Below are 23,952 nucleotides of genomic sequence, written 5' to 3' on the forward strand. Positions count from 1 at the left end.
CAGATGACTGCACAAACGAAGGCTTTGCAAAGAGGAAGACACGCTGCTTGTAACCAGCCCTAACATTATTGCGTCTATGTGCACATCACACTCACATACTGACTGTCAGAGCAGCCCACAGCCACTGATAAAGGCTTGATCTATTCTAGTACACCAACTGGCCACACAATAGACTGTTACCAGCTACATCTGAGATTATTAACTGCTAAAGCCAGCAGGCTGTCTGATCCCTAAAAAAAATGTTCAAATGAGGAACTCAAACAGCCAAAGTGCTTCAAATCATGCCATCGCTGGCTGAGGCCAAGAGGAGGAAATAGCACAAAAATGCAGAAAAGAAAAGCTAATAGGCTGAAAGAGAAAGGGTGCACATGTGGAAGCACTTGATTGACTGGTTAAAAGATGTTATGTTAAGATAAGAAAACACTGATGAAACTAAAACATTAAGCATTTTCAGCCTATTAGAAGCAAGCGTTGTCCTTTTATGGTCAGTGTGGTTTCATACATTTTAAATGGGATGAGAAGTCATAATTTATCTACAATTTTTATCGGTATCAGCCAATAAATGTACATTTTTGATGTTAGTGTTATTGGTCAGATATGGAAATTGTATATGGTATATTTAAAGAGTTTTAAAGGTCAGGCATTTTTAACAAGTTCAAAGTAGATTTATCTGCCGATATATTGCTTATCAGCTTTCATATATAGAGCTGTCAAACGATTAACCGCATCCAAAATGAAATTATGTTTGCATAATATAAGTGTGTATGTGTATATTTATTATGTATATATACAGACACACACAAACGGTATATTTTAAAAAATATTTACATGTATTTCCATATATTTAAATTCATATAACTGATATTATAAATATTTTTAATATATAAGCATAACATATTTTTCTTAAATATATACAAGCATACACAGTACACACACATATGCTATGCAAACAAAAACCTTGGATGCGTCGGATTAATCATTTGACAGCACTAAAAGGATGATTGATTATCATATCAGCCAAAAGTTCTATCAGTGCATCTCTATTTTTACCATCTTTCAGAATTAAATAGTCTTTTTTTGCTACTATAAGACTTTTTTGGTAAATGTTCTCATGCTAAATAAAATAAATCACTTTGCTAAGCAAGTGCCACTTTTGAGGAAACTGTCTGAATTACATTGTGGCAAGTCATAACACCAGATATAAACACTGTCTGGATGTCAGCATGGACTGACATCAAATCAATTTTAATGCCACTAACAAATACTGATTAATAAAGGCAGATCATCTGCTGAAACGTTAATTTTTCTGATATCAGAATGTTGCAGAAGTTCAGATTTAGTTACCTTAAATGCTTTGGGGATATGATTTGAGTTTTAAACTTGCAGAATTTTCAGTACAACACAAAAAAAGAAGAGGACACCTCAGGGTATTGTCGTTTCCATCCGTTATATACTATCAAACCATCAGCTATCAAAGTTTCAGAGCACTGACAGACCTAAAGGAGCGGTTGACCACATCCACCCTCTGATTGAGTGAGATAACTAACCCATCATAAAGTCATGTGGGGTAGAGACAACCAGCTAACACAAACTAAGACTGTAAGCTCTTAATCTGTCAGACTAGGCTGCGTTTGCGATGCACATCGTTATTATTAACATGCACACGCATGCACACATGTATTACATTACATGACATCGATATATTAAAGCCAGCATGACAGGCTACTACACGGCTGATATGTTGCGGAAAGCAGCGGCAGTTCTCGATCACGCACGCCTGTCCTCAGCATTCCGTGTTCGGTACAGCGTTAACATGCGGTGTGTGTCGGTACCTGTGTGTGTCGGAGCTGCAGAGGCGCGTCTGGTGCCGGAATACGAAGGCGGTGCTCGCGCTGGTCTCGCTGAGATCTGACTGCTGCTTCCTCGGGCTGACCCAGTCTCAGCGCCTCCCTGACGTCACAGCCCGGATGCTCTGCGCCAATCAGATGACAGACATCGCTGACTCGCAGGTAAGGGGGCGGGGTTATGTCTGTCCCAATCCGTGTTCCTAGAATGTGATCTTATAGCCGGCTTTATCTCATATCTTTATTCCTCGGAGCTCTGGATGTGCTGACGAGGAAGTTTGTTTAAGGAAATCTCTCTCCCTCGATCACGTTCAGCTGACATAAAAGTAAATACAGTTAACACGGCAATATTCTGAAATATTGTTACAATTCAAAATTGCTGTCTTCTATTTGAATATTTTTAAAATGTAATTACTCCTGCAAGTCTTCAGTGTCACATCATCCTTCAGAAATCATTTTATTTATCAATCTTAAAGCCAGTGTTGGGCACGTACCTTTAAAAAAGTAATTATAGTTACTACTTCTCACAAATAGTAACTGAGTTAGTAACAGAGTTACATCATTATAAAAGTAACTAATTACCAGGGAAAGTAACTACTGCGTTACTTTAAAAAAAATCTAATTTAATATAACTATAAAATAAATATAAAACATTGTACACTAATCTACACTATTTTAATGTTGTTGTGGGCAGTGTTGGGAATGTTACTTTGAAAAGTAATTAGTTATAGTTACTAGTTACTTCTCACAAATAGTAACTGAGTTAGTAACAGAGTTACATCATTATAAAAGTAACTAATTACCAGGGAAAGTAACTATTGTGTTGCTTTTAAAAAAAAAAAAAAAAACAAATATTAAATATATTAAATAACTTGGATGACCCCAATATGAATGAAGTTTTAATGAAATTAATTACATTTTTAGTTTACTCACCAGACTAATATTAAATATCTGATATAATATTATAATTATAATTAGCATTCAACTTTAGCCATTAGAACTTCAGTAATTAGAATAAGCATGTATGAATGCATGTTTGTCATGTTGACTGAACTTAGGACTGGTGCTGATATTGTTTGTAATTTAGTGTTTCTATGAACGTCTTGTTACTACCACGAATTCTACTATTAATAACAATATTAAACACACTAAGGTTTAATGAGCTGCTGGGTTCATGAATATTAATCACGTTGTCTGCGTTCGCACGAACTGATTTGCTGTAATCAAAACAGGGACGATAATAGGTGAGCGCCAGCCAATGAGATTCTGTTTGCACATTAGCTCCGCCTACTACTGAAGAAACCAGCAGTTCTTAAAAGCTGAAGTATTCCAAAGGAGCTCCGTTGTTTTGAGAGGAAAATACAACAAAGAATATCGTTTACACGTAGCACTCTGTAAGACTCTGTCGCTCTGTGTCTTTCTTTGCGTGTGTGTGAGACAAAGCGACGGCTAGTCGTGTGCCTTCACACTAGAGTTTACAGCTCGTCAAATACAAGTACGCTGCACATCCATTCAGATGAACTGAAAAATACAAAAAAAAAAAAAAAAATGTATTGTTGTTATTAAGCAGCAAAAGCTGTTTTCAGTGTTGATAATAAGAACCATTATTAATTATTGAGAACTAAATCAGCATATTAGAATGGTATATGACATACAAAAATATGCATGTCTAAATTTATAGTTTTTTTTTAATGTACACTACCAGTCAAAAGTTTTTGAGTTTTAGTGTTTTTGAAAGAAGTCTTTTCTGCTCACCAAACCTGCATTTATTTGATACAAAGTACAGCAAAACAATTTAGAAATATTTTTTTACTATTTTAAATAACTGTTTTCTATTGAATATGTTGTAAAAAGTAATTTATTCCAGTGATCAAAGCTGAATTTTTCCCCTCCAGAAATCATTCTAATATGCTGACTTGCTGTTCAAGAAACTATTATTATTATTATTTATCATATATCAGTATTTATCTTAAATAAAAAGCTTTTGTAACATTATACACTATACCATTCAAAAGCTTGGAGTCAGTATAATTAATTAATTAATTAATTAATTTATTTATTTATTTATTTATTTTGGAAAGAAATTATATAAATGAATAATTTAATTTAGCAATGATGCTTTAAATTGATTAAAAGTGATGATAAGTGATGAAGACATTTATAATAAATTAAAAATATTTCTATTTCAGCTGTTCTTCTGAACTTTCTATTCATTAAAGAAACTTGAAACAATTCTACTCAGCTGTTTTCAATATAATAATAATAATAATACTAATAAAATACTACTAATACTACTACTACACTGTAAAAAATAAAAAACACAATTTGTTGAGTCAGCTTAAAGTAATTTGTTACCCCCGCTGCCTTAAAATGTTAAGTTCAGTCAACTAAAATAAGTTTAGTCAACTTGAAATGTTAAGTTGTACTAAGTTACAACTTATATTTGTGTTTGCTAAACGTAACAGATGGGTAAGTAACCCAGCTGCCTTCAAATTTTTAGTTGATTCAACTCAAATATCTAAGTTGTCACTTAGTGTAATTTAACATTTCAAGTTGAATAAACTGTTTTTGAGTTGACTGAACTTAAAATTTCAAGGCAGCCAGGTTACAAATTATTTTAAGTTGACTCAACCAATTGTTTTTTACAGTGTACTAATAATAATACATGTTTTGAGCAGCAAATCAGCTTATTAGAGTGATTTCTGAAGGATTGTGTGACTGGAGAAATGATGCTAAAACAAAACAAAAAAAAAAAATCTCAAGAGTAAATTACATTTAATAAACATTTAAAAATATATTCAAATAGAAAACAGTTATTTTAAATAGTAAAAATATTTCACATTTTTTCTGTTTTTGCTTAATTTTGGATAAAATAAAAGCAGGCTTGGGGAAGAGACTTCTTTAAAAAAACAGTACAAATCTTACTGTTCAAAAACTTTTGACTGGTAGTGTAGGTGAATGTATTTTTAGATTTTAAATTTTGATCCTAAATACAGCAAACAGCAATATTTTTTACTTTTCAAAATAACTTTTCTATTTGAGTATTTTTTAAAATGTAATTTATTCCTGTGATTTTAAAGCTGAATTTTTATCATCATTACTCCAGTCACATGATCCTTTAGAATTCATTCTAATATTCTAATTTGCTGCTTAAAAAAAAAAAAAAAAAAAAAAAAAAAATCTCAAGATTAAATTATATTTAATAAACATTTTAAAAATATATTCAAATAGAAAACAGTTATTTTAAATAGTAAAAATATTTCACATTTTTTCTGTTTTTGCTTAATTTTGGATAAAATAAAAGCAGGCTTGGGGAAGAGACTTCTTTAAAAAAAAACATTACAAATCTTACTGTTCAAAAACTTTTGACTGGTAGTGTAGGTGAATGTATTTTTAGATTTTCAAGTTTGTGTTTCCACTGATTTTAAATTTCATAAAATTTTAAAATGTTGTTTGTTCAACTATGGATGATTTTACTGGTCTTTACCTATGCTCCACAAAATAGTTAAAACATGAATAAAAACATTACGCCACCTACTGGTGAAATATTTTTTGACTTGTGCTACAGGCTAATTAGCATTAACGTAGAACCTTAATCTTCATAATATTTCCCCAAGATAAGATTATGTAGATGATAATGATTGTGGCATAAAGCAGCACTGTCAACACATGTCTGCAGCTCTGATCGTCATGTGTCATGTGTCGCTGCGCCTGTAGAGGCCGCTGTTCTCAAAGCGCACGTACATTCATCCGGAGCGCGTAGTGTTAATGCGCTCAGTTGCCTGGTGACGCTGAAGCTGCGCTCGGCTGTTTCCTGTGCTCTGTGTCTCCCGAAACAAGTTTGAAACAGACAAATCAGAGAATAACGCTCTTGCTTGTGTTTCAGCTTCTGCGGAAGGGCACAAAAGCACTCGCTATGTGACACAGACGGCGGCTGTGGACGGAGGATCATGGACAGTTACTTGTTCGTGAGGGTGGTGGGGAAGGGCAGCTATGGGGAGGTGAATCTGGTCAGACACAGATCAGACCGAAAACAGGTAGAGTTCTGCATGTGTGTCTGAGATTGTGCAGAGCTGTGCACACCGCTGCTGTTTATGTGTTTAACTAATCGCCCAGCTCAACTAATGTCTTGTTTTTAATAACAGACTCTGTGGTTGTTTTGTTTACTGATGGGAGTTAGCCTCTTCTATCAAAATGTGCATTTGCGTATTTTACTCAAAACCTTGGGATTTTCAATAACTGTAAAATGCGTTTAATATTCACTGTGCATAACACTTTTATAGTAACTAATCATTTAAGAGGCAAATTATGAGTCTGTTGGACGATTCACATTAACATGATCATGTACGTTCAAATATATACTGTACACTACCAGACAAAGGCAATAATGTTTTTAATAGTTTAAGTCTCCTCTGCTCGCCAAACCTGCAGGTATTTGATCCTAAATACAGCAAACAGCAATATTTTTTACTTTTCAAAATAACTTTTCTATTTGAGTATTTTTTTAAATGTAATTTATTGCTGTGATTTTAAAGCTGATCTTTTAGTATCATTACTCCAGTCACATGATCCTTTAGAAATCATTCTAATATTCTAATTTGCTGCTTAAAAAAAAAAAAATATATATATATATATATAGAGAGAGAGAGAGAGAGAGAGAGAGTTATTATTATTATTATTATTATTATTATTATTTTATTATTTGTGTTGAGTAGAATTTGTTCAGGTTTGTTTGATGAATAGAAAGTTCAGAAGAACATCATTTATCTGAAATAGAAATCTTTTATAACATTATTAATGTTTTTATCATCACTTTTGATTACTTTAAAGTATCCTTGCTAAATAAAAGTATTAATGTCTCTAATTTATTTAAAAAAAAAAAAATACTGGCTTCAAGCTTTTGAATGGTATAGTGTATAATGTTATTCAGATAAATGCTGATCTTTGGATCTTTCTATTCATCAAAGAATCCTGAAATAAACAAAATAAACTGTTTTAAATATTGATAATAATAATAATAATAATAATAATTCAGTTTTGAAATTGCTGTAATAAATTAAATTTTAAAATGTATTCAAATAGAAAGTTATTTTAAATAGTAAAAATATTTCACAGTATTACTGCTTATGCTGTATTTTGTATCAAATAAATGCAGGCTTGAGCAGAAGACACTTCTTTAAAAACATTAAATATCTTACTGTTCAAAAACTTTTGACTGGGAGTGTATGAATGAAAAAATATTAATCAAATCAATCTGTTAAACATATATAGTATATTTTTAGTGTTATTGATATTAACTTGTTTGATCAGTGACTATAAAGGTAGTTAACATCCTGCAGTGTGATGTGCTCAAATTATTTGAAACTATTAAAAAAAAAAAAAGTGTACATTTTAAATTAAAATTTAATTATCATACATGCAGTTTGTATGACCTGGTATTATTTGAGATATTATTATTATTATTATTATTATTATTATTATTTATTTTATTTATTTATTTATTTTTTTACTTTTTAAATAAATAAATACATTTATTTATTAATTTAACTTTTAGTTGTACTGAAAAAGTGATTAAAATTGTGGAAAATCTTAAAAGAAAAGGTTACCAGCAACCAAAACACTTTCTTTTATACACGTACATGCATGTTGAACTGTTTTCTATGTGGTGTGTTGCATAATGAAAATTTACAAATAAAAAAAAAAAAGTAGAGTGCAGTCGTTTTTGATCTCAGTCGAACTTAACATTGAAAAGGACTAAAATAATAGGCGTGAGATTTAATGCATTAACGCATGTGATTGCAGACATGCTTCTTTGTACAACAAACTTTAGAGCGTCTTCTTAAAGTGTGGACATTTTCCACTAGACTTCATGTTTTTTTGTTTATGTGTGAGGTTCTAACACACTATCTCTTATGGTTCTCTCAGTATGTGATCAAGAAGCTGAACCTGAGAACATCCTCCAGACGTGAGCGTCGAGCCGCGGAGCAGGAAGCGCAGCTCCTCTCGCAGCTCAAGCACCCCAACATCGTCACCTACCGGGAATCGTGGGAAGGCGAGGACTGTCAGCTTTACATCGTGATGGGCTTCTGTGAGGGAGGAGATCTGTACCACAGACTCAAACAGCAGAAGGGAGAACTGCTGCCCGAGAGACAGGTTGTGGAGTGGTTTGTTCAAATCGCCATGGCTCTCCAGGTAAGAAAGTCGATGACCATCTGTTGATTATTCAGTTTTTAGCCGAATAATGAAGTTTGTACATTTTTGTTGATCCATAGTACTTACATGAGAAGCACATCCTGCATCGAGATCTGAAAACGCAGAATATCTTCTTGACCAAGACCAATATAATCAAAGTGGGTGATCTGGGCATCGCACGGGTCTTGGAGAATCAGAACGACATGGCCAGCACTCTGATCGGCACACCGTACTACATGAGTCCAGAACTGTTCTCCAACAAACCCTACAACTACAAGGTACTGCGTGGACACAATGCATTTATTTTGGAATTTACGTTTTATTATTTTTATTTGACAATTAAACACATTTTACTGTAATAATTCTCAATATTGTAAATGCAAATGTATTTAAATTAGAAATGTTTTGTAATGTTATTTTGAACTTTCTTTTAATCAAAGAATCCTGAAAATGTGTAACTGTTAAGCAGCACAATTGTGTTCAGTGTTGCTAATAATCAGAAATGTTTGTTGAGCAGCAAATCAGCATATTAGAATGATTTCTGAAGGATCATGTGACACTGAAGACTGGAGTAATGATGCTGAAAATTCAGCTGCGCATCACAGAAATAAATTACTTTTTAAAATATAGTACAATGGAAAACAGTGATTTTAAATTGTAATAATATTTCAGTATTTTACTGTATTTTTGCTTGAATAGATGCATAAGAGACACGTGCTAAAAACATAAAAAAAAATCTTGCCAAACCCAAACTTTTGAACAGTGGTTTATTTATATATTATATTTTTATTTAAAACCCTATTTTAATCCACTAAAAAAGGATTATCTTACTTCTTTTTTTGTCTTTTTTTCAAGTCAAAATATCTACAAATTCTTAAATTAAAATGCATTTACTAGATAAGCAAAATGACATAAGCTATTTAGTCTTGTTTTAAGTAAAATGCACTTCATTTATTTTTTTTCCCCCTGGAAACAATTAAAATTATCTGCCAATGGGCTAAGTAAAATATTCTTAAAACAAGATCATTTTACTTATTTTAAGCAAACTGCTCTTAATTTAGTTTTTTTTTTTTTTTTTTGTCCTGGAAAATCTAGAAAATTTTCTGCTTATCTAGAAAATGCATCTTAATTTTTTATTTTATTTTATTTATTTATTTTTTTTTAGATATTTTGACTAGAAACAAGACAAAAATATGTTATGTAAGTAAGATAAACCTTTTTTACAGTGTTGAAAAAAATAGTTACATAGTGCTAGTATTTTTATGCTGCATTAATACTGTACAATATGCTGTTTTATAGTAATGACAATTTATTAATGTAAATAATTGGAATTAGAAAAAACTCTAAAACTGAAAATGTCTGAGAATTTCTTATTTTTTAGGACCAAAATCTTAATGGTCTGGATAAAAAAACGTTTCTGTATATATATATATATTTATTTTTTTTTTATTTTTATTTTTTTTCAAAATTGATCTATTATTTATTTTATTTATTTATTAATTTTTTTTTTAATTTTGGGGTGGCCATGTTTTCACCAAGATATTTTGTGTTTTAGATTAATCATTATTTATGTTTGTTTGTGTTTGCAGTCAGACGTATGGGCGCTGGGATGCTGCGTGTATGAGATGTCAACTCTAAAACACGCTTTCAATGCAAAAGACATGAATTCTCTTGTGTATCGGATAGTAGAAGGGAAGGTATGTGAAACTATTCATCAACTGTTTCACTGAAATGTAAATATGTGCATGCATCAAATCTAAAGATCTATCCATTCATATAATGACAGCACTTATTTCATCCTTCCAGCATGATTAATTATTAATGTTTAATGTTCAGTTGCCCCAGATGCCGAGTAAGTACGACCCCCAGCTGGGAGAACTGATCAAGCGGATGCTGTGTAAGAAACCAGAGGACAGGCCGGACGTCAAACACATCCTCCGACAACCGTACATCAAACAGCAGATCTCCATGTTCCTGGAGGCCACAAAAGAGTATGTGCACTCATTAGTACCTTTAAAGTTAAAATGCAATGATTGTAATAGTTTATAATGATCTGCCCTGTTGCTGATCTAACAGGAAAACTGCCAAATCACGGAAAAATGCAGCGAACAGCAAAGCGATCAGTGCCGAATCAGATGCCTCAGCCAAACCAAATCATGAAGTTCAGCCACAGTGTCTTAACTCCGAGTCAAAGACCCGAGGAAAAAAGGTATGATGAAATGGGAAACGTTCTCCTGTATGTGGCACTGATCTCAGTTCATCTGCTTTGATTTTCCCACATTTAACAGGTTGAAGAAAACCACTTGAACCGACACAAACTCTGTAATGGTGCAGTGGAAAAAGTGGCTCCAAATCCACACCTGCCCCCCAGATCCCCTAGTCGGGACATTCTTAACTCAACAGGTCGATCTACAGCAACCATTAGCAACATAGACATTGAAATCCAAACCCAGGAACCGAAACAGAGAAAAGCCAAACCACCTCAGCCCAAACCCAGCAGCCATCAGAACCACAAGCCGCCGTCTGTGAGCAAGCGGAGAGACAAAGACGAGAAAGAAGATCCTGGTCCTCCTCAGACACGCCTTACGAAACAAGTATTAGATGTCGGAACAGCGGAGGATAAGATGTCAGCGAATGATCTGGTATCTCAAAACTCAACTGCACCCAAACCTGCAGATCGAACCAAGATGCTAAGCAAGAGTAAGGCTCTTGATGTAAGTATGGACCTTAAAGACGACACTATGAAGCTTCTGCAGGAGGCGGGGATGGAGGACGTCCCACGTGAGCCTATTGAACAACATCACAACAAGTCAGAGAGACAAAGAACTTCAACAGCTGGTGATGATGATCATAGCAGCGCTTGTGTCCTGAAGGATGCTCCTACTGGAAGTTCAACTGAGGGGAGTGAGGTATGTTACTGTGATGGAGCTAATCAGTGCTTCTGATAGGTTTGTCTGATCTGATGCACATCGATATATTATGGTCAGCGCTAAAAGAAAAATTGAAACATGTTAAAGGGGTAATTTACCAAAAAAAAAAAATGAAATGTTCGTCAGCATTTATTCGCCCTTATGGTGTTCCAAACCTGTGATTTATGTCCTTGTCTACATAAAAGAAGATATTTGGAGAAGTATCTCAGTGTTTTTCTTTTTTCTTTGTCCATACAATGGACGTCAAACGTCATCAAAACTGTTTGGTTACCAGCATTCTTCAAAATATCTCCTTTTGCATAAGAAAATAAAAAGTCATACAGATCTGGAACAACAGGAGGGTGGGTAAATGATGACAGAATTTTCAGTTTTGAGTTTAATAAATCTATATTTATTAAATTATTGTGTTTGACTTTACTCTAAAGGCCTTCTATTTGTTGTCCTTTACATTCCAGGGAAGTTTAGACTCCACAGACAAACTACTCAAGCCTGTTCCTGTTATTTTAATGGTAAAATACTGTTTTTTAAAAGTTGTTTGCACATTTATTTGTTTGTTTGTTTGCTTGCATGTTTGTGTTTCTGTTTAAATAACAAGCTAATATGTTTATATTAAATATTACATAAAAATAGTGCTCTTAAACGATTAATAGGGAATAATGTAGTGCTTGCAAAGATTAATCGCATCCAAAATAAAAGTTTTTGTTTACACAGTATATATGTGCTGTGTAAATGTATTATGTATATATAAATACACACACATGCATTATTTAAGAAAAATCTGTTACGTTTATTTATCAGATATATTTATATCTAATATCAGTTATATCAATAAAAATATATTATATATATATATATATATATATATATACACACAAGCATGTATATATTTAAGAAAAGCGTTATGTTTATATATTAACAGTATTTACATAAAATATCAATTATATGAATATTAATAAATACATGGAAATAAATGTAAATATTTTCAGAATATATACTGTATGTGTGTGTGTTTATATATATTCACAATAAATATACACAGTACACACATAAAATAAAAATTAATTAAAAAACAAAATAAAAATACATAAAAATTAGTGTTGTCAAATGATTAATCTAGTTCTTGATATTTAATCACAATTAATCGCATCCAAAATAAAAGTTTTTGTTTACGCAATATATGTGTGTATACTGTGTATATTTATTGTGAATATACACTACCGTTCAAAAGTTTGGGGTCAGTAAGACTTGTAATAGTCTTTAAAGAAGTCTCTTATGCTCATCAAGGCTGCATTTATTTGATTAAAAATATAGAAAAAAAAACAGGTAATATTGCAAAATGTTTTTACAATATAAAATAATGTTTTTTATTTTAACATACTTTAAAATAGAATTTATTCCTGTGATGAAAAGCTGAATTTTTATCAGCTGTTACTCCAGTCTTAAGTGTCACATGATCCTTCAGAAATCATTCTAATATGCGGATTTATTATTAGAATGATCAATGTTGGATAATATCAACAGTTGTGCTGACAAATATTTTTTTGGAACCTGTGATTTTTTTTTTTTTTTTTTTTTTTTTTTCAGGATTCTTTCATGAATAACTTACTGTACTTAAGTTTAAAAAGTACAGTGTTTATTCAAAATATAAATATTTTATAACAATGTAAATTATTTATTATTAACTTTTAATAAACTTTTAATTATTAACTTAATACATCCTTGGTGAATAAAAGTATTAATTTCTTAAAAAAAAAAGAAACAGTAAAAATGTACTGACCCCAAACTTTTGAACGGTAGTGTATATAAACACACACACATACAGTATATATTCTCTTAAATATATACATGCTTGTGTGTATATTTATATTATATATATTTGTTCTGGATGCTATTAATTGTTTGACAACACTAATAAAAATATTTACTTGTTTGTTTATATTATTATTTTTACTAATATTATAATTATTTAATCATTTAAAACTTGATAGTAAAAACACAAGTGTTTTTGGTTTGTTTTTCAAATTGGTGATTCAAATGCAAATTATTAATTCAAATCAATATTTTATTGTTGTTGCTGTATATTACATATGTCTAATTAATATTTTTATTATAAATATTTACATAATCCTTCAAATAAATTTTAAACTAGTTTAAACATTATTTATAATGACATTTTAGGAGCCGTCCAATTCAGAGTCCACTCCGGCTCTCTCAGATCAAAGCAGACCAGTTGTTCCGCCCTCTTCCTCTTCCTCCGAACCATCCATGTCACGTCAGCGCAGGCAGAGGAAGAAAGAGAAATCTCTCGATGACCAGAACAGCCATCAAGTGAGTATTTTTTTTTTTGACTCTTGTATTTTAGAACTCAGTGACAACTGTAATTAACATGAACCAGAATTACTTTAGTTACTCTTGATATCATTACTGTTGTCCTGCACTGATTTTACTCGCTAAAGCGTTTGTATGTTTAGGTCAAAGCAGTGCCCAGACCTCTGCCGCCTCTTCCGGAACATGTCCTGTCAGTAAACAGCGAACAGAAAGGACACTCAGAGAAAAACAGAGCTGCCAATCTCTCATCCTCTACCAGTAACTCTTCAGAGCAGCAGGTGAATCACTACGGATTGTACAAACCATATTAAACTGCTGCATACAGTAAATCCCTATTAAAATGTATGTCAGATACATTCACACAGTGATCTGATGCTGCAAAAATCACTTTGCTTACAGAATCGTCCACTGTCAGCCAGGGAAAGGAGAAGACTGAAGCAATTACAGGAGAACTCCAGACAACAAGGTTTGTGGATTTCTCTGAATGGCGTTTATACAGACTTTTATGTAATGTTCAAAATACAGCAGTATGAATGGAAAGTGTGCTTAGTCCCAGTCACAGCAAAAATGGACCAAAACCAGATCTGAACACACTTTTTTATTTGCATGTTTACATGCAAATAAAGCTAAGTAAGGGATAATCAATGGTTTGCTGTGCATTAAAGAATTTTAAATGCACGATGTGGAGGCTAAGAGCGCCTGATGTGAAGTGGTGGCCGTTTGCTTCCGCAAAGTGCATTTAAAATCCTTTAAAGGGGTCATCGGATGCAAAGTTCACTTTACATGTTGTTTGAACATTAATGTGTGTTGGCAGTGTATGTACAAATCTGCCCTATAATGATAAACACATGCAGCGGTTTTTAATTAATCTGTAAAAATAATATCCCTTTTTCAAATCGAGCCGTTCTCAGATGCCTGTTGTTGTGGCGTCACACCCACAGAGGACACTCCCACAATAGTTGATTGACATGAGCGTCTTACCTCAGATCAGCTGTAACAGTCCAACCTCCATTGTTCTGATGCCGGAGCAGGGATGTAAGTTAGACAAGAATATCTTCAATTGAGCGATTGAGGTGTTGTGTTGCTGGATGTAATAATGAACATAGTGGTCGTCATTTACTCCCGACATCTGAGCCGCTGAAGATGCAGTGGATTACGTTTGTTTGTGAAGGGAATGCGCCTCCCGATCTACATATATCCGTCTGTGTTCACGCGAATCATTCCTGATCCAGCTTCACTTACAGCAGAAGTGAGTATAAGGGTTTTTTCTATGAATCCCTGCAATCACCTTTCCTTATAACGTGCTGTTTAACAAGTTTCACGGCTAAAGTAAACAATCTCTCAGAGCAGCAGAGAGAAGAGAGGGGCGGGGTGAGCAGAGCTCATTATTCAATTCAATTCAAATGTATTTGTACAGCGCTTTTCACGATACATATCGTTGCAAAGCAGCTTTACACCAAATTGACATTTTTACAATATATGTAGTAGTAGCTTGATGTACATATGGCAGAGATGTGTGGTAAAGATCAATTAATGACGTAATCAAACAGACAAAAAACACTATAAATTAGTAGCAGAATTCGGGTTGGCATCATCTGAAGTCCTCTGTGGGGTTGGCATCTTCTCTTCTTAAGTGTTTTGGATCAACTCTGGAGCTTGTGAATTCCTAGTTACCACGGGATGTCAATCCCATGGCAAAAACAGAGAACAAATAGGAACATAATTAGCGTAGCTGCTGTTCAAACCAAGAAAAGGAAGATTTGTTAAACCAGAGCTAAAAGATTAATAATGAACATCTGATCAGATATAGCTGCAGGAAAAGTTTATGAGATGCATTATTTGAATGCTTGGCTAAAAAGATGAGTCTTTAATCTAGATTTAAACAGAGAGAGTGTGTCCGAACCCCAAACGTTATCAGGAAGGCTGTTCCAGAGTTTGGGAGCCAAATGCGAAAAAGCTCTACCTCCTTTAGTGGACTTTGCTATCCTAGGAACTACCAACAGTCCAGAGTTTTGTGACCTTAGGGAGCGTGATGGATTGTAGCGTGGTAGCATTTGCATTTAAAGGAACAATCCCTCAGAATAGGATGATTTTTGCAGAGCTCATTTTGACAAGGTAAAAAGGGTGTTGTTTTACAAAACCACTGAGAATTTTTAACCAAAGTGTATTATAGACTTTTCATTAACACCCTAAGGAATCAAATCAACTTGTGTAAAGTGGGCATCCGATGACCCGTTTAATGCACGACAAGCCGTTGATTATCCCGCTTATTCCATGGTCATTTGCCAAGTTAAAAGTAGTATAGCTCTTTGCAGCGCAATATTTGACCGGATGGGTAAAAAAGACGGTTATTTTCGTCAGTTATGACACGCAACTCTAGCAGTCTGCCCGCGTCAAATCAGACACAGAGATGAAATAGATTTAGTATCTAGGCTATTTTATTAATGAGGATCGCGGGTAAGCGCTGACAACAAGTTTATGTATGTGCGCAGCGCGATGACATCTCTCTCTCTCTCTGTCTCTCTCTGTCTCTCTCTCTCTCTCTCTCTCTCTCTCTCTCTCTCTCTCTCTCTCTCTCTCTCTCTCTCTCTCTCTCTCTCTCTCTCTCTCTCTCTCTGTCTGTCTCTGTGCGTTTGCATGCATCAATTAAAGCAGCGCATTAATATAGAACGGTGATTAAACTGACTTATACCTACCTGTGCATTAAACGGTTTTACTGCATACCTGCCAGCCAATCAGAATCCAGTATCCACACATTCCATGGAATAATGTTAAATAAAATATTAAATGTTGACAACACTATGTTGCATTTGCAACTAATTGAAATAAGTTGGTAATAAATAAAACCAAAACTGAGCAATAACTAAAAACTAAATCTGAAATAAAAATCAATTCAGCATACAAACAAATAAATCACATTACAAAATGAAATGAAACCTGAAAACAGCAATAGCTAATTCAAGTATAAAACTATAGTATACAAGTACTGCTAAAATACATCTGCATGAAAATGACCATTTTCTGACTAATATCACACTGTTCTTTTGCATACAAACAGCCAGACATATGTATGCTAGATTTCAAACTGTTCACTTTTTGGTCCACTTAAAGGGGTCTGACTTTCATTGTGTTAAAGCGGCTTCGAGAGCGATAACACCCTTAAGAAGAGTTGTGGTGGATCAAAGCGCGGCGTTTGTGCATGTGTCCATTAGAATGCATAAGAGGCTGTAGAGCCGCCCACTATGATCAAAGCCCACAGGTGCTGCATGCATGAATTCAGATGAAAGGAGATTTTGTACAGTTTCATTGAATATGATTCCCTAGTTTCTTTTCTTTGAAGCTGTGTCCGCTGTCAAAAGGGTGCTTTGTGATGTCCCCTCATTAGACGGTAAGCAGACAGACCAACTAGACTGCCCAAGACCCGCCAGCGCAGCCGAGGAAACAAAAAAGGTACGTGTGATCCTTCTCGCTGACTCAGGACGGACTGTCAAACACTATACACTGACCATTTTTATAAGAGAATTCTGTCATCATTTACTCACATCACCTTTCTTGTTCTGTGAAATATAAAAGACGATATTTTGAGAAATGTCTGAGTGTATTTTTGTTTTTAAATCCATGCAATGAAACCATGAGGGGTGAGTAAATGATGACAGAGTTTTTATTTATCTTTTAAATAAACTTTTAAATACACAATAACTAACATAACCTTAGACTGTCAATCCTTGGCTACTCGGTCAGAAGGACTCTTACCTGAACTGTTTCGGCTCTCTTTGTGTGTCAGGAGAGGAAGTGCTCATGGAGACAGTCTGATGATGACGAGTGTAGTTCCTCCACCAGCTCCACTGAGCGTTCAGAGGGCGACTACAGAGAACGGTGAGACCTTCCTCTGATCTGTGCTCTAATGAGACAGAACTGGCCGCATTTATGTAGTCCTGTGTACAAATTCTGAATAACGGGTCATATTCTGTGTCAGTATTCCTTTTTCTAGAAATCTGAATTTGTCATTTCCTGTCATCTCTCTACTCGTTGAAACACCTTTTTTTTTTTTCCTGTCACAGGAAGTGTGAGACCACCGAGATGCAAGACTTGGTCCAAATGATGACACAAACGTTACACATGGATGCCAGAGATGTGTCATTTGAGCCAGATGGGCCAAGATGCCTCTCTACTCCGCTGCCGGAGTTCAAACTAAACAGGAAGTACAGGGACACCCTGATGCTTCATGGGAAATCCAGAGAGAGTCAGGGAGATTTTCAAATCAGTGGCTTCCCGTTGGGTAATAATAATGTTTTTAGTTTTTTTTTTTTTTTTCTTAAACATTCACCTACAAAACAAATGTGCAAATTCCTTTAAAATAGGATATAATTTTAAATAATTCTCTGTGTTTAGTCCAAGTTCCTAACTTTGTGTTTTTAGACGACAGCACGGGTCCAGCAAAGGTCAGGAGAGTGATCGAGCACTTGCGCACAGATGTGGTTAAAGGACTCGGGGTGAAGCTGTTGGACCGAGTCCTGGACATCATGCAGGAGGACGATGAAGACAAGAGGGAGGCAAGTTAGCTAAAATCTCTTTGAACATTAGAAAAACATTAGAAGTAAACAGAACAGTCTATTCTAATGGGTCATTTATCAGAATTGATATCAGACAATGGGTATCATGCACTAACTGTGTGTGTTGTGTACAGTGTTGGGTGTAACGCGTTACAAAGTAACGCGTTACTGTAATAATATTACTTTTTTCAGTAACTAGTAGTGTAAGGCATTACTCGTCTGAAAATGGTAATATTATTACAGTTTTCCCGAGCTAGTTACTTGCGTTACATTTGCCAGTAGCACCTTCATCACACACAAGGCACACAACACAGAGAACAGAAGGGAAGGGGTGGGGGCGTGAATGGAACAGTGATTGGTCTGGGTTTGGCACGAGGTATCATTTACCATCACCGAATGGTCGACACCCGGCAGCCGGCAGCAGAGCGGCACCCGCAAAGACAGATGGGGAAAAATGGAAGCGTCAACAACGGCAAGCTCTTTTTCAGAGGAAGGTTCCCAGTAGCGCTGCACAATTAATCGTATCGCAATCGCAATGTCAGCCTGTGCGATTATATGACGGCAAAATGTTGCGATTATATTAAATAAGTTTGGACTTGAGAACACCTGCTTTTTTTTTTTTTTGGATTTGGATTTGAGATTACTGACACTGACCAGAGAGAGGTACTGTGCAAGAATTAGAGGCCCTGTTTCACCTGGTATTAACATGCGTTTTCTGATGCGTCGATCTGATCACAAGTGGACAATGCTAAGTACAGGTGTAAATAGGGGTGTAAAACGTTTTCAGCTTGTCCACTTTTGACCACATCCACTTTTCAAAATCCCGTTTGTGTCCCCCTCACTTTCAAATTCGTTTGTTAAATTAATGTCTCGTATTGTAGAAAGCACGCGCAGCGCCGCTGAGAATTCGCACGATCCTTAAAACGAAACCGAAAGTTAAACGCGCACACGCCTTCAAAAGCAATTTTAATACGCGCTTTTAGAGAGCGGTTCCACAGTGCGCGCAAATTAGGCTACATAACATATATATGTTGTATGTATCCTATAATAGGTTGTGTAGTTGTCTATAGCTCTGTATCAGGCTTAAAAAAATTGGTCTCTATTTGCACTTTGAACATTGAGAGAGTAGCCTAGCCTACTTTGATTATGGCTGCACTATTGTTTGCACTTAATACAGCTATTCTTTTGTTTAGACTATTTTTATTTATACTGTTTTTGTTTATATTTGTAAAAAAGATCTTCAGTTAGGAGGTCAAACGTTCTAGAAGCTCATAATTCATGTACAGTTCTAATGTCTGAAGAGAATCACATGAAGTCATACAGGAGAGACGCCTGTCAGTTGAGTTTGTAATGTATGTAAATGCAGGAATGTGGTCAGAAGTGGTCGAAAGTGGACAGAAGAGATGGATTAAAACGCCAGATGTAAACGACTGTGTCTCCATTGTCCACTTGTGATCCGATCGACCAAAAACATATCCAGTTGTTGGCGTAATAAAGACCCTAAAGAACACTCCTCCTTTGTATCTTCTCCCTCCATCTGATGCATCTCAGGCAATTATAGAGTAATTAAGAAAAAAAATGTAACTAGTAATATAACTAGTAATATAACTAGTTACTTTCTCCAGGGAGTAATAAAGTAAAGTAAGGCATTACTATTTTTTGAGAGTAATATGTAATATGTAATATATTACTTTTTTGAGTAACTAGCCCCAACACTGGTTGTGTACTAAATTGTGTGTGAAATCTGCATATGTGGACATTTTCGTCTACAAATCATGATTCATCAATAATAATTGTACCAAGATTTATTTAAAATTTAAAATGTAGTTTGAAACTGAAACCTCATGTATGCAAAAAGAAAAAATAATCCATCATACTCTGGGTGGCTTGTTGAGCTGACATTCTATACATACAGTTGAGGTCAAAAGTTTACATACACCTTGAAGAATCTGCAAAATGTTAATTATTTTACCAAAATAAGAGGAATCATACAAAATGCATGTTATTTTTTATTTAATACTGACCTGAATAAGACACTTCACATAAAAGATGTTTACATATAGTCCACAAGAGAAAATAATAATTGAGTTTATAAAAATGACCCTGTTCAAAAGTTTACATACACTTGATTCTTAATACTTTGTTGTTTCCTGAATGATCCACAGCTGTGTTTTATTTGTTTAGTGATAGTTGTCTATGATTGTATGATTTTGAGATCCATCTTTTCACACTGAGGACAACTGAGAGACTCATATGCAACTGTTACAGAAGGTTCAAACACTCACTGATGCTCCAGAAGGAAAAACCATGCATTAAGAGCCGGGGGTGAAACCTAAAATTTAACTTCTGTAGCTTCTGAAGAGCAGTATGAAAGATTGTGATATTTAGGCAAAATAAGCAAAATGTACACCTCTTCATTTTGTTCAAAGGTTTTCACCCCTGGCTCTTAATGCATGGTTTTTCCTTCTGGAGCATCAGTGAGTGTTTGAACCTTCTGTAATAGTTGCATATGAGTCCCTCAGTTGTCCTCAGTGTGAAAAGATGGATCTCAAAATCATACTGTCATTCTTGGAAAGGGTTCAAATATCCAAACTGCTGGAAAACCAAAGAATTTGTGGGAGCTGAAGGATTTTTCTGACGAACAGCAGCAGTTTAACTGTTCAGGACGAACAAGGGACTCATGAACAACTGTCACTAAACAAAAAACACAGCTGTGGATCATTCAGGAACAACACAGTATTAAGAATCAAGGGGATGTAAACTTTTGAACGGGGTCATTTTTATGTATTCAGCTATTATTGTGGACTACATGTAACTGTCTTTTATGTGTAATATCTTATTCAGGTCAGTATTAAATAAAAAATAACATGCATTTTGTATGATTCCTCTTATTTTGGTAAAACAATTAATATTTTGCAGATTCTGCAAGGTGTGCGTAAACGTTTGACCTCACCTGTATATACGTTATAGCACAAGTTGCAAGATTCCTCAGCATAAAAACAGATTTGCATCTGTACAAGAGGTTTTGGAAATTGATGGATCCTCATTTACAATACTTAAAAATTATTAACATTAGAGGAGAATTCATGTATGCACATATGTTGTAAAATAGGCAGAATTTGAAGTTATCCTGTGCACAAATACAAATATTCTGTAATTAGTACACAAGACATACTGGTTTTAAAATACTGTTACATTTTCTATTTAGGGGAAACATTTTTTTCTAATTGGGGGGAAAAAAATAATGAAAACGTTTTTATAATGCATATTACATAGATTTTAATGTTTTCTTTTTCTGTCCAGCATTTACTGCAGGAGCAAATGGGAGAGGAAAAATACAAGCAGTACGCAATGAAAGTCCAGCAGCTGAAGTTCTTTGAGGACGTTGCGGTCAAAGACTGAGCCACATGCACATGAGATGCACTCTTGTCTAACACTGATGCTCCATTACTGCTGGTGGACAGTAGACAGATTTGTGCTCTTAACAGAAAAACACTTCACTGAAGACTCCTATCAACAATCACGCTTACTTTTTTAATACTTTTGTAAATGTGTAGTGATAGAACCGAGTTGAACACTAGATATGCAAGACGGCTGTTATTATGCACCTTTAGCGTTATTTTCTTACATTTTTCTATTGCAAATGTGAACCTATGCTATGTAGATAGCAATCTTGAATCACAAAAGAGATGTTAAAAATAGTTTACTTTTTTCTATTTCCTGGACCTTATATTTATATTACGAATAATGTAAATCAAAAAGGAATGATTTATAATAAATGACATTTTTAGGACCCTGTGCTTTCTTTTGCTCAACAACAAACCAAACTCAAATAAAAAAAAAAAAAACAAGTGCCACACAAATGTACCAAACACAGTTCTTTATTACATATCGAATGCTCAAACAGTGACAAAAATGAATAGGTTTTCATAGATCTGTTTCTATTGTATATTTATATGGTTTTGCTGTGCCTAATCCAAACTAAAATTCTGCCGTGGATCACTTGTGCTTCTTCTTCTTCTGACTCTCTTGAGGTTTGTCACGGTTTTCTCCTGACGTCTCGGGCAAAGCGGGCTGCCAGCTCAAAGGATTTTTTCTGTACATCGGCCAGGGAGGCAGGGTGAGCTGAAGAACAGGACACAGACACAATCACACAACAGTTTGGTTTTTACTTTTAACTTTACATTAAGCAAACGGAAGCCGTATGACGTACCAAGCACGATACTGTGAATCCAGCCAACATTATGTAAACCGTCCATCCAAACTGCTGAATAATTAAGCCATAGATGAAGCCGATCACCTGCAAGGAGAAACAGACATGAGGAAGGTCAGAAATGACAATGTTGTGATGGCTGCAAGAGTAAAAGTGCTGTCAGTGTTACTTACCGCAGACACCAGAATGATTCCTTGGAAAATTTGCTCTGCAAGTTTCTGTCCTTTATAGTCCTGCAAATAGGCATTGTAAATATATGAATATTAATGTTGCATGAGGCTGCGTGAAAAAAAGGTTTTGCAGTGTAAAAAAAAAAAAAATTATATATATATATATATATATATATATATATATATAAAATATACACACACACACACACACACACATATACATATACATACATACATATATATATATATATATATATACACTTTTATATATATATATATATACTTTTTTTTTTTAAGAAATTAATACTTTTATTCGCCAAGGATGTATTAAGTTAATAATTAAAAGTTAATAATAAATAATTTACATTGTTATAAAATATTTATATTTTGAATAAACACTGTACTTTTTAAACTTGTTATTCATGAAAGAATCCTGAAAAAAAAAAAAAAAAAAAAAAAAAAAAAAATCACAGGTTCCAAAAAATATTTGGCAACTGTTGATATTATCCAACATTGATCATTCTAATAATAAATCCGCATATTAGAATGATTTCTGAAGGATCATGTGACACTTAAGACTGGAGTAACAGCTGATAAAAAATTCAGCTTTTCATCACAGGAATAAATTCTATTTTAAAGTATGTTAAAAAAAAAAACATTATTTTATATTGTAAAAACATTTTTCAATATTACTGTTTTTTTTTTCTATATTTTTAATCAAATAAATGCAGCCTTGATGAGCATAAGAGACTTCTTTAAAGACTATTACAAGTCTTACTGACCCCAAACTTTTGAACGGTAGTGTATATATATACACACATATATACATACACACACACACATATATATATACATACATATACATACATATATACACATATATTATATATATATATTTTTTTTAAACAGTCTGCACAGTCCTGTAAATGTATAATTTGCAAATTAAACCTCAGATATTAAAGTAAACTAGGGCGCGTTTTTAACCACGTAAAGCCATTAACACTAATATATGTTAAGAATTATGTCATAAATATGGGAATAAATATTGCATGTGTGTTTAGACAGAAATATTTTATTATTATTGTCACATTCACAATTTTTGTCAGTGACTGCCAAATATGCTGATTGCACACTTAAATTAAACAATTTGGTTCTGATACCAGCACTACTTGGCATTACTGTAGAAAAATATGAATAAAATATTTATTTTATATAATTAAAATAAACAGGTCCGTCGCTAATGCGTTAGCTGCTAACATATGTCAGTACATCGAACGCACAAAATTAACTCATGCATGCAGACGAACAGTAATTTATCGCAAACGTGGACTTACCATATGTGACGGAATGGATTTAAATGCTGGAAGCATTTTGAAACAACAAAATAAAGCGGTTAAGTAACGTTAGTATAATTGAGATGAGGCTGATGGTTTCCTGTTTGAAAGTGTGTACGTAGAGATCCGCAGGACCCCGTTCAAATACATCAACGGAGCTAAAATGCGTCTGATCTGCGCAGACAAGTGGAAAATATGTCTTGTGAGTGAATATTACATCTGTGGCTTAAACAATAAGATGATAAGCGCTCAACGCATTCTCTGTGCGATTTTAAATTAAATAAAATGTATGTTTTTAATCAGGCAGCAATGTAGTCGCACATTTCAGACCATTTATGGTCATGGGCGTGTTTAAGCACGTCATCAACCGCTCAAACGATCCGATCTG

The 23,952-nt window shown here is 34.1% G+C and overlaps 3 protein-coding genes across 5 annotated transcripts in view; 1 reads left to right on the forward strand and 2 right to left on the reverse strand.

Moving 5' to 3' along the window:
- camk1b (calcium/calmodulin-dependent protein kinase Ib) overlaps positions 1 to 1,955 on the reverse strand; it is a 56,692-nt gene extending 54,737 nt beyond the window's left edge. Inside the window, exon 1 of the mRNA XM_051122495.1 lies at positions 1,833 to 1,955. The gene's annotated coding sequence lies outside the window, so the exon portion shown is untranslated. The remainder of the gene's footprint in view (positions 1 to 1,832) is intronic.
- On the forward strand, positions 1,869 to 21,712 carry nek4 (NIMA-related kinase 4). 3 transcript variants are annotated; one of them, XM_051122483.1, is made up of 17 exons: positions 1,869 to 2,009; positions 5,731 to 5,881; positions 7,770 to 8,036; positions 8,117 to 8,314; positions 9,626 to 9,733; positions 9,873 to 10,027; positions 10,113 to 10,245; positions 10,325 to 10,945; positions 11,422 to 11,475; positions 13,145 to 13,294; positions 13,438 to 13,572; positions 13,694 to 13,760; positions 16,635 to 16,744; positions 17,079 to 17,170; positions 17,356 to 17,573; positions 17,714 to 17,847; positions 21,151 to 21,711. In XM_051122483.1, exons 2-17 carry the CDS (start codon positions 5,795 to 5,797, stop codon positions 21,247 to 21,249), a joined length of 2,628 nt encoding a protein of 875 aa, XP_050978440.1. In that variant the 5' UTR covers positions 1,869 to 2,009; positions 5,731 to 5,794; the 3' UTR covers positions 21,250 to 21,711. The 3 variants fall into 3 exon arrangements, with proteins under 3 accessions (XP_050978440.1, XP_050978441.1, XP_050978439.1); XM_051122484.1 differs by lacking the exon at positions 1,869 to 2,009 and having other exon boundaries at positions 5,600 to 5,881; positions 16,680 to 16,744; positions 21,151 to 21,712; XM_051122482.1 differs by lacking the exon at positions 1,869 to 2,009 and having other exon boundaries at positions 5,600 to 5,881.
- Positions 21,713 to 23,849, reverse strand: spcs1 (signal peptidase complex subunit 1). Its single transcript, XM_051122501.1, has 4 exons — positions 23,565 to 23,849; positions 22,234 to 22,293; positions 22,061 to 22,147; positions 21,713 to 21,972 (listed from the first exon to the last, which is right to left on the reverse strand). The coding sequence occupies exons 1-4, from the start codon at positions 23,598 to 23,600 to the stop codon at positions 21,847 to 21,849; spliced, it is 309 nt and encodes a 102-aa protein (XP_050978458.1). The 5' UTR covers positions 23,601 to 23,849; the 3' UTR covers positions 21,713 to 21,846.
- Positions 23,850 to 23,952: the final 103 nt, after the last annotated feature.

This window comes from Labeo rohita, chromosome 11 (assembly GCF_022985175.1).
Source record: "Labeo rohita strain BAU-BD-2019 chromosome 11, IGBB_LRoh.1.0, whole genome shotgun sequence".
Lineage (NCBI taxonomy): Eukaryota > Metazoa > Chordata > Actinopteri > Cypriniformes > Cyprinidae > Labeo > Labeo rohita.